Source organism: Zingiber officinale, chromosome 7A, assembly GCF_018446385.1.
Source record: "Zingiber officinale cultivar Zhangliang chromosome 7A, Zo_v1.1, whole genome shotgun sequence".
Lineage (NCBI taxonomy): Eukaryota > Viridiplantae > Streptophyta > Magnoliopsida > Zingiberales > Zingiberaceae > Zingiber > Zingiber officinale.
Genome location: NC_055998.1, coordinates 68,914,910 through 68,926,633, shown reverse-complemented (window position 1 = coordinate 68,926,633; position 11,724 = coordinate 68,914,910). Strand labels below are relative to the sequence as shown.

The following is an 11,724-nucleotide window of genomic DNA, read 5'->3' as shown; positions in this document are numbered from 1 at the left end:
TTAAGTGATTTTGGCAATAGAGGAGAGGGAGAAAAGAGAAGAGAGGAAGAAGAAGAAGGGAGAATCAATGAGCACACAATTGCACTTACCCCATCCTCTAATGTGGCCAGCCACTTATTGGCATTTTAAACCTCCATGTAATACCAAGAGTCATGGCTCTTGGTCTCCCTCATGAGGTGGCACACATTGATGTAGCCTTGATGATGTGGAACATCATCATTGGCCAGCCCATGTCAAGTCACAATGAGGTGGCATTTAGTCAAGTCAAACTTGACCCTTCATCTTCCCTCTCAAGTCAAGTCAAATTTGACCTCTTATCTCCCATGGTTGATCAAATCTAACCATTAACTCAAATCAATTTACTTTAATGAATCTCTATTCATTGGTTTAAATTGACTCAATGAATCATAATCTAAATTAGACACTCATTCGACACATGAATCAAATTGAGTCCAACTCAATTAGTCTAATTTGGATTACTCTTAATCTAACTTGGTTGATCACATGAACCTAGTCCTCTTGGTTCATCATATGAACCTAATCTCCATCTAATTGCCCTTTGTGTGTGACCCTATAGGTTCTTGTAACGTTAGTAATGCTCCTAAACTCATTTAGAAACATAAGTAATGAGCGGTATCTAGCAACATATCATTACTACTCAAGTTACAAGAATGTTGAGATCCAACATCACCTTTGTGACTACTAATTGTGACTCTCACAATATGTGACAATGTCCTTCTATCCTTGACATCTAGATTGATCAATTGAGGCATAGACCGTGTCATCCTCTAATCAATCTATGTCTTGAACTCCAAGTAGACTCACTCTAATCAAATAAGCTCAATATCTCATATTGACTCATTTGGGCATGGTCATACACTTAGTGGTCTCACTCTATCAAGAATCATGATGTCACTCCCGTCATATAGGAGGGATAGATCCCATCTACATCACTCACATCCCTCCGCATAATTTGTTACATACTCAGTAATCGCCTTTATAGTCCACCCATTTACGGGTGACGTTTGACGAAGCCAAAGTATGCAACTCCTTATGTAGGGAATCATGGTGATTTCAGGTCCAAGGACTGATAGTCATACTAATAGTCACATAAGAAAGTATATGACACTCATGTAACGATCCATGATACTTTCTCATAGCGGGTCATTCAGTATACATTCTCCAATGTATACCTCATGTGTCAACTTGATATCTAATATCCATGACTTGTGATATCAAGTCATCGAGTTGACCTACATACTAGTCTAATCGCATTAACATTGTCCCTGAATGTTAATACTTGACTAGGAATGATTAAGAGTAGTATTCTCTATATCATCTCACTATCAATTCAACCAATCGATTGATATAGATAAGAACCTTCTACTCAAGGACGCTATTATACTTAGTTATTTGACACCAATACAAATAAGTATAATAATCATAAACAAATGGCTTATAAATATATAGGAATATGATACATCGAGTCCATACAACAATCATCATATGATTGGCTCTAGTGCTCTCACTAACAAGATCAGTAGAGTCTTGGCCGAGCGAACCACACGCGGACAATGCTACTACAGCCTAATGACTCTCCCGCTTGTTCCAGACACGTGTAGCAATCAGACAATGGAAGTATTGGTCGAGCGACTAACCCACTCGGCCAAGTAGAAAGATTCATCAACCAAACAACGAAGACTCTAGCCGAGCGACCATCCCGTTTGATTGAGCAACAGACACCAAGGGATCCTTTTGGGAGTTAGTGCCGCCGATGGGTGACATGGTCAGGCAAAAGACCGTACGACGAAAGCTTCTACTATCACTTCAGAGATATGTTCAGCTCGTTAAGGTATTGTGTCAGAGACACTTTACTAACATGACTATTCATGGAAAGCTTGGGATGACATGCCCACTTTAAGAAGCGTGCACACATGCTATAAGAGCCCTATATAAAGGGGATCCAGGTATTGGCGGAGGTATGCTTTTCTCGCGATCTCTATAGTTGCACTACAGTTTTCATTGCTTCTTGTTTCGCCGGAGGCTGACTTGAGCGTCGGAGAGCCATCACCGGGGATCTCTTCCCTGACTTGGCACTGACACTGCTTGTGTTGTAGACAGGTGCAGAGTTCATCGAAAGTCAACAGAAACACCACGTTCTTAACATCCATTTTCTCGATTTCAGTCGTGTTCATTGAGTTCTTTATAACTCAATTAATCAAAATTAATGAATTACTATTAGGATTTATATTGCATCATGTCAACATCAACATGGCTAATAATTTGTGTAAAAAGTGTCAAAAAGTAAAGAAAAAAAAAAGTTAGTACAAAGAGAAGAAGACAAGGAACATTATTGGGCAAAATAATGGATGGGCAGGGTGACTTTAGAATTTTTTGTTTTTGTTGTTTATTTTTCCAATCGAATTCCAAATAAATGGTAGCTAATGTGTTTTGTCATGCTTTAGTTATATCTTATTCATATATTACATTAGATGCCTTTAGACCGAGTGTCATGGTTAAATTTTTTTGATGATAGATTAAGGATTAAAGTTTGAGATTTAGTTGCAGTACAGGGTTTACACTTCTGCTGATTTATAAAAGGAAGGTGGAAATATGTGCTATTAAAATTTAATCCATATATCATTATGATAAAACTATCATCTTCTAATCAATTAAACAGTCGTGAGGATATATATTACACAAATATACTGGCCGAACTCTAAAAAGAGAAAAGTTCTTTCTTGCCTAAGTTATTTATGTTATTGAAATGGAGGGCGGTTCGGTAAATTTAGATATCTAACGCATAATCCTGCAAAACTCGCGATCTAAAAAATTCCCCTTCTTAATGTATCAGATTTCATGGGTTTTTTTCATAAAAGACAAGCAAATATTATATTACGTGTATTGCAGCTGGGGGCTCCTCGTCTTTACTTCACAGCAAAACATGCTCTTCTTCTACTGCCAACTCCTCCTCTTACCCCTCCTCCTCCTCCAGCCGTCTGCCGAGGCGGCAGCCGGAGCCGTACACGCCGAGGAGCATCGTGCCCTTATCTCCCTCAAGTCAGCTCTGTCTGACTCCGTCGCCGCCGCCCTCCCGACCTGGGACGCCGCCACCGACCACTGCTCCTGGCCCGGCGTCTCCTGCGACAGCACCGGAACTGTGATTTCCCTCGACCTCTCCGGCGGAAACTTCTCCGGGCTCCTCCCCGCCGACGTCACCCGCCTCCGCTCCCTCCTCCGACTCTCCGTCGCCGCCAACTCCCTCTCCGGCCCCATCCCCGCCGAGCTCTCCCTCCTCCTGTCCCTACGCCACCTCAACCTCTCCAATAACATCTTCAATGGCTCCTTCCCGCTCGCCCTCGCCCGCCTCTCCCAGCTCCGCGTGCTCGACCTCTATAACAATAACCTTACTGGACCACTTCCCCGTGCGGTGGAGTCCATGCCCCTGCTCCGCCACCTCCACCTCGGCGGCAACTTCTTCTCCGGCGCCATTCCCCCGGAGTACGGCAGCTGGAGATTCCTCAAGTACCTCGCTCTTTCCGGCAACGAGCTCACCGGCCCCATCCCCCTCGAGATCGGTAACCTCACTGCGCTGCGCGAACTTTACATCGGCTACTACAATAGCTACCAAGGCAGCCTCCCGCCGGAGATTGGCAACCTCTCTGCACTAGTCCGCCTCGACGCCGCTAACTGCGGCCTCTCCGGCCGCATTCCGCCAGAAATGGGCCAACTCCAGAACCTCGACACCCTCTTCCTTCAAGTGAATGGCCTCTCAGGCGAGATTCCTCCGGAACTTGGCCAACTCAAGAATCTTAAGTCCGTCGACCTCTCCAACAATGCGCTCACAGGGGAGATCCCTCCGAGCTTCGCCGAGCTGGGAAACCTCACTCTGCTCAACCTCTTCCGCAACAAGCTCTTCGGTACTATCCCGGAGTTGATCGGCAATCTCCCCCGGCTCGAGGTACTCCAGCTCTGGGAAAACAACTTCACAGGAAGCATTCCCCGGCAGCTCGGCACCAACGGACGCCTTCAGCTCCTCGACCTTTCGTCGAACAAGCTCACAGGCTCCCTTCCCCCGGACCTCTGCTCCGGCGGCAAGCTTGAAACTCTGATCGCCCTCGGCAACTTCCTCTTCGGCCCGATTCCAGACTCGCTCGGCCGCTGCGAATCCTTGAGCCGAATCCGAATGGGAAATAACTACTTCAACGGGACCATTCCTAGAGGCCTATTTCGCTTGCCGAATCTGTCTCAGGTGGAGTTCCAGGACAACCTCCTCACCGGCGGCTTCCCCGACACTGGCAACTCCACCATCTCTCCCAATCTCGGACAAATTTGCCTCTCTAACAACCGTCTCACCGAGCCTCTGCCGCCGTCCATCGGGAACTTCTCCGGCCTCCAGAAGCTGCTGCTGAACCAGAACTCATTCGCCGGCAGCATCCCGCCGGAGATCGGGAGGCTGCAACAGCTCTCCAAGTTGGACTTCAGCGGGAACCAGTTCTCCGGCGCAATCGCGCCGGAAATTAGCACTTGTAAGCTTCTGACTTTTGTGGACCTCAGTAGAAATAATCTCTCCGGCGACGTTCCGGCGGAGATAGCCGCGATGCGGATACTGAACTACCTCAACCTGTCGAGGAACCATCTCGAGGGCCAAATCCCGGCGGCCATCTCCAGGATGCAGAGCCTGACGGCGGTGGACTTCTCCTACAACAACCTCTCCGGCGTCGTCCCTAGCACCGGCCAGTTCAGCTACTTCAATGCCACTTCCTTCGTCGGCAATCCTGACCTCTGCGGCCCTTACCTCGACCCCTGCAAGCCAGGGATCTCATCAGCCTCTTCTCGCGCAAAGGGTTCTCTTTCAGCCTCCTTCAAACTCTTGCTCGTCATCGGCCTTCTCCTCTGTTCCATCGCCTTCGCCATTGCGGCCACCGTCAAGGCCCGGTCTTTGAAGAAGGCCAGCGACTCCCGCGCGTGGAAACTCACCGCATTCCAACGGCTGGACTTCACCTGCGACGACGTGCTCAACTGCTTGAAGGAGGAGAACATCATCGGCAAAGGCGGCGCCGGCATCGTCTACAAGGGCACCATGCCCGACGGCGAACAGGTGGCAGTCAAGCGACTTCCGGCCATGCGACTCGGCTCGTCGCACGACCACGGCTTCAACGCAGAGATACAAACGCTAGGGCGGATTCGGCACCGGCACATTGTGCGATTGCTGGGTTTTTGCTCCAACCACGAGACCAACCTTTTGGTGTACGAGTACATGCCTAACGGGAGCCTCGGGGAGGTTCTCCATGGGAAGAAGAGCGGCCATTTGCACTGGAACACAAGGTACAAGATCGCCGTGGAGGCGGCAAAGGGCCTCTGCTATCTCCACCATGATTGCTCGCCGCTGATCCTCCATCGAGACGTCAAGTCGAACAACATCCTCTTGGACTCCAACTTGGAAGCTCATGTGGCCGACTTCGGACTCGCCAAGTTCTTGCAGGACTCCGGCACTTCGGAGTGCATGTCTGCCATTGCTGGTTCTTATGGTTACATTGCTCCAGGTGATCGATCACCTTCATTCTTTTGCAATATATCCAATCTACTACTGCTTCGTTTGTTCACATTCTACAATTGTGGAATTTCGATCGGGGCGTAGAGTATGCATACACCCTCAAGGTGGACGAGAAGAGCGACGTCTACAGCTTCGGTGTGGTCCTCCTGGAGCTGGTAACCGGAAGGAAGCCGGTGGGCGAGTTCGGCGACGGAGTGGACATCGTCCAGTGGGTGAGGAAGGTGACAGGCTCCAACAAGGAGGAGGTGACCAAGATCGTCGACTCCAGGCTTGACGCAGTGGTCCCCATCCACGAGGCAATGCACGTGTTCCACGTCGCAATGCTCTGCGTGGAGGAGCGGAGCGTCGAGCGGCCGACGATGAGGGAAGTCGTGCAGATCCTCGCCGAACTGCCAAACCCACCGCAGAAGCACGGAGAAGAAGATTCCGCCGCCTGAAATCTACCCTCCTCGGAGTTGCCGCCTACCCAGGAAGCTCTTTTTCTTCATCATCATCGACAACAACGACAAAGACAACAAGAAAGCTTGACTTCGCAACCGGCCGACCTTGTCAGCGTTTAAGAGTTCCCCTGTTTTTGGATTTGAAATCGTTTGACTGCTGCTTGGTTTTGTTTAGTGTGATGTGCCAGTACTGTAAGGTTTTATTTTCTTCCAGTAACTAACTAGCTAGCCTAATAGCAAAGAGCAATGATCTCCTGTGATGGAGAAATAGAATGCAATGGGCTTTGTGTTCGACTTCCATAGATTTTAGCTCACTCACTGTTCGACTATGCCATGTGTTTTTTTTTTTTTAAAAATAAATGTCCTGCGGCTGCTCATCTCGCCAAAATCGGACCCTAGGCCAATCAATGTAGAAGGAAACAGTCGGTGGAATGTAGCTATCTGGCTGGACAAGCTTAACGCTTTGCTTTATTGATTGATTGAATGAATGAACGAATCCTCCATCATAAGTGAGGCAAATTTGGCACAGGGAAAAAAAAAAAGTAATTTGAGCTTTATTAAAAAAAAGTAATTTGAGCTTTATTGATTAAAGAACATTATCTTTTCACTTAGGGATGTGGAACGGATTTGAATCGAATTTTATATCCTTCGTTTTTATATTTATCGAGTATAGGATCTCCGATAAATGATTAGATATCTTCTATAGTTATAATTTTTTTTTTCTATTCAACTATTATCATTAAATAAAAATATATTAAAATTAACAATCTATTAAAAAATATATATATATATAATTAAAAAAATAGATTAAATATTTATACAGTCTCCTCTTAATATCAATAAAAATAGTAAGTTGATTTATAAAAAAAAAAATCTTTAATATATGTATATATATTATTTAATCGGATATTCGGATCGGATATCGGATATTAATAGTCCCTCCATATCTTTTTTTATTCGGATCGGATGTCAAATCTTCTATCAGATTCGGATGAAATTATCATTCCTATTCATAATGAAGATATCAGTGTAGCAATGAGATTTACTGAAAAGGTCACTGTGACTAAGAATGAATGGATCGAGTTTTGATCAATTTCATATATCAAGAAGAAAGTGTCGTCCTACCGTGACTGAGTCAATTTGGTTGGTGGCGTTTCGAGCTACTAAATTTTCTTAAATTGCAGTGCCATCCCTCTGTCATTACCAACCAGTATGCACTATTTGCATGTTAAACCCTGTAAATGAATCAATTACAAGATTTGCGAGGTTACGGCAAACAGATGGTCCCAACGAGTTTGCCTCTACCTTGAATCCTGTACCTTGAACACTGAACTGGACAAAATAATGGTGCAGTGCGACAGTGCGTGTTTTCTCTAAAATGGCATCTATTTCAAAATTCTTTCCACTATCTACGAGAGCCATAAAATCCAAAGTATTTATTTTTTATAATATTTCGTTATAAATAATTATGGATAAAAATGAAAGATAGATAAATTGTCGCCGTTCGTTCTTGATCGGAAGGTTCTAAAAAGCCGGAGGGGGAGTTAAGACAGCGGGGCCCGTGTCGAACAACCTCGAAGACCACCTTAAATCATAGGCCGACTCAGTTCCACGTGGTTGGCATCCCGAGAAAACAAAGTCAACCCAACGCCACGTTGTTGAAAGATTTGCCTAATTTGACTCGTAGATACTGCTGCTGTAACGTACGTTTACTTAAATCTACGTCTGTATGTATGGGGTAGAAATGATGGGGGTGCTGTAAAAAGAGTGCTTGTCAGATGATGGTGATAGTTCATGATTGTGCTACCAGCATTGACTCAACAAACACATGGGTTGCACGTGACATCAAAAGTAAAGACAGTCGAAGGTAAAAGTAACCACGATAATTTATCAAAAGACATACTACAGTTAATGTATTTACCAAAAAGTGTATTACGATTTTGTATTTACCAAAAGGCATAGGTAAGTGATGTATATTACCGAATATAACCCTACCGCCAACCAACACCTCTGATCAGTCATCAATTCCCAGGCATCCGAACCATATTTTTAAAAAACTTAGATATTAAAAAAAAACGATCATTAGGGTACCTCCCTCCTTCGTGACATGCGAGTGTAGCTCGGTCTTGTGAAACCCTAGTTTAGTGTTCGTGAGCCATCAGTTCGAGTTTTTCTCAAGCGCCATCTAGCTAGCATTTCAGTTTAATTAAAAACCAAGAGTGTTCGTGAGCCATCAGTGAAGGATTCTAGGGTTTACATTACATTAATCAACTAGTATCATAATGACGCAAAGACGTCGTTCGGGTGAATCATCATCCTCGCCACATCAATTAGCTGTAAAAGTTATCATTTTACAAACTCTGTGATATTGAGAAGCTGAACTAGTATGATTTAAATTTTTTTATTTTTATAAAGTATAGTGTTCAATTGATGTGGGACAGAAACTGTATTGGAACAGTGTCCTCGGTCACTTTAAAAGTTTTTTTCAACCATCCACGAAGAAAGGAACGCATGGAGGCGGTGTTATTTTACATGACCGACACATAGTGCTGATCAAACAGTCACCCTTTCGTATTTTTTTGGACATAGAAGATATGCAACACATCCGTGGGATTTTGGTAAATATATTTGAAAATTGGGATTCAAGTAGTCAAACATTTAGATTCTCAGGTACAATTTATAAATTTGTATTTTAATTACAAAGTAGTTGTATGGTAAAATTTAAGCTTTTGCTAAACGTGGGGCTGATACGATGCCGTATCAGGCCCAACGTGGGCCTGATACGATGGAGTATCAGTTCTTGATATGACATTGTATCATGTCCACGGTGTTCCTAATACTTTTGTATGTGTTGGTAGAATTCTAATAATAATTTAACTTGGTCAGGTGTTCCGGTTTGCTTCACAAGAGGAGACGTTTCATTGCTGCTCGGTATTGCAGACCGAGGAGCTTCAATTCCGATTGATTCAGCTAAAGCATCCAGTGACCTTTTTCTAACTTACTTCTCAAACAAAAAAGAAGCTACTAGATCAAGAATTGAGGAGTTGCTTAAATTTTATGGCAATCGCGTTGAAGTCGAAGATGATGTTTTATTATTTTGCAAATTCTATATTTTGTATATATTTGTTTGTGTCTTATTTTCTTCTAGTACATATAAGGTCCCGTTAAGTCTTATAGATATAGTAGATGATTTTGAGAATCTTGATAGATTCAACTGGGTTGAATCAATCCATGAATTTATGGCTCCACAATTACCTAAGATTGGGGACATATTTTCATCAACTGAGACAAAACATGCTAACACCAACCTCCCTTACCTAAAGGGATTTGCTGGTCTTTTGGCAGTAAGTGTTTAATTTGTGTGAAAATTTTTAATATTTTGCGAACAATTATAAAATAGTTAACCCTTGTCATGGTGAATCAGGCATGGTTTTTGGAGCATGTTCCAATCCAAAAACCATACAAAATAAAAGGAGCCAGAATAAATAAGTGGAGGAATATTCCTTCACATATTAGTAAGGTGAGAGAAATGATTAACCAAGTTTCATCTGAAGAGGTAAATTTAGAATACTTTGACTATAGTTTGGTAAAAAAGTATGGTTTTAACATGTGGTTTAATATTGTTACAGGTTGTGATTAACCTAATCCCTAACCAAGATGAAAGATCATTGGTTGAGAACCTTGCTGGCGTTGAGGACAGTCCACATGCAATGGAGGCATCACAAATTGAAGTGAGTGTAGGAGGAAGGCAGATTAATAAGGATTGTTGTAATTGCATTATTCAAGCAAACATAAATAAAGAGCTAACAATGGAGAACATGCAATTGAAGGAGAGGGTGAAAGAGTTACTTAAAATAGTTGAAAAAAAAGGCATGGAATCTCAATATAGCGAGCCTGTAGACGATCCTCAAATTGAACCTGTAGGTGTTACAACAAGAAGTAGGAGAGGGCGTGACAGAAGTCGCTATGATTACAGGGATACTCCAATTGATAGTCCATTGTGGCTCAAAACTTTACCTAAGAGGCAGCGTAGAAATATACATATAAGTGAGCCTGCGGAAAAAGTTACAAGTATAGGAGAAGGAAAAAAATTTGTCAAAGAATATGTTGTTGTGGGCAAGGGGAAAGGAAAAATAGGTTTGGATGAAATGGAAGAAGAAATTAATATTGTACAAATGATGGAAGATAAATCTGATGAAGAGGCAGACAAGGATGTAGAAATGTTTGCCAAATATGACAAAATGAGGAAACAAGCAATTGCTGTAAGACGATATATGCAAATTTCTTTGCAATTTGTTAGATATAATGGATTATCTAATTGCCTTTTTTGTTTGTATGCATAGTATGTGAAGAAGCAATTTAAGTCTTCCAAGAAAAAAAAACAAGACGAAGAGGTGGCGTACTTGTTAAAAGCCTTGGAGGAAATAAAGTACGTAAATTAAATTAAATAGTTGAATAGTAAAGTATAATATATGCATATCTGATTACATATTTGGGCTAAGGTTATCAAAAAGAAATTTGTAAAAATAATCTGTGATTTGTTTACTTTGTAGGTTTACAAATGATATAGTTTGGGAGGAACCACCCTTTTGTTTAAATTTGTATTCCCTTTTATCTGGTGTGAATGGAGAAATGTTGACAAGAGGGGATGTAATCGACACGTATTGTAAAATTTTATTTAGGGGGGCATTCCCGTCTGGAAGCACATACAACAAGTCAATATATTGTTCAACATTCTTCACAGTAAGGAATTGATTTGATTATAGTTAAAAATAGAATTCTTTTTATTAGTTGGTTATGTATGTATGACTTTTCATATTTGTAGTCATTAATGAAATCGTCAAGTAAGTTTGCCTTCCAACACATGATAAAGACGGATAGACGAGATGAAGAGGTAAGGTATATATTTATACCTTTGTGCAGTGATAATGCACACTTCCACTTGCTGGTGGTGGACACCAAATCAATGACGTTCAATCAGTACAATTCTCTTGCAAGTGGAAGTAAATACAAATATGAATTTGAAGCAGCGGTGAGCATCTAATAATAATGATATTGTTTGTATTTTAATATAAATGCTAGTTGATGGAAAATGAAAATTTCCTCTTCAATCTTCAGGTATCAGATTTTAAATTATATAGTCGTGAGCACGTTGCTGCTATTCATCCAAACTTGGAAAGGCATTATCCGTTTGATAGATGGGTCTCTCGCACAATTGAATGTTCACAACAACAAGCAAGGTAAATCAAGCACAAGGTGTCAATATAAATAATTGATAAAAAAATATTGACAATTAAAATGTTGTTGTTCTTTACAGCGTTGACTGTGGCTTCTTTGTGATGCAATACATTCGATGTCTCCTATATGATATGAAGATGGACTTCAAACAAGGATACATGAAAAAGATTAGAATTGATGTAATGGTAGCAATTTTGAGGGATAAATATTTTCAAACATTGGATTAAATATCCAGTCTTGTAAGGCAAAAACTTGTATAGAATGTAAATGCAATTATTACGTAGTGTAGGACTTTTAATATCTTTGTATGTTGTCTTTGTTGTATAATACGGTGGTATGTAGTGTATGAGAAGATTAGAAACTGTCACTGGAATATTAATAATATTGCATAGTGATTAGTCAGAAATATAAATCACAAAATACAAAATGCAATGCTGGTGCTTATCAGTGGAAAGAGACAATGTATATAAGTTGTAATGCGCACCATTT

General features: G+C 41.9%; 1 protein-coding gene across 1 annotated transcript; it reads left to right on the top strand.

Moving 5' to 3' along the window:
* Positions 1 to 2,887: 2,887 nt before the first annotated feature.
* LOC122001496 (leucine-rich repeat receptor-like serine/threonine-protein kinase BAM1) lies at positions 2,888 to 6,295 on the top strand. Its single transcript, XM_042556266.1, has 2 exons — positions 2,888 to 5,546; positions 5,642 to 6,295. The coding sequence occupies exons 1-2, from the start codon at positions 2,945 to 2,947 to the stop codon at positions 5,992 to 5,994; spliced, it is 2,955 nt and encodes a 984-aa protein (XP_042412200.1). The 5' UTR covers positions 2,888 to 2,944; the 3' UTR covers positions 5,995 to 6,295.
* The last annotated feature ends 5,429 nt before the right edge of the window (positions 6,296 to 11,724 follow it).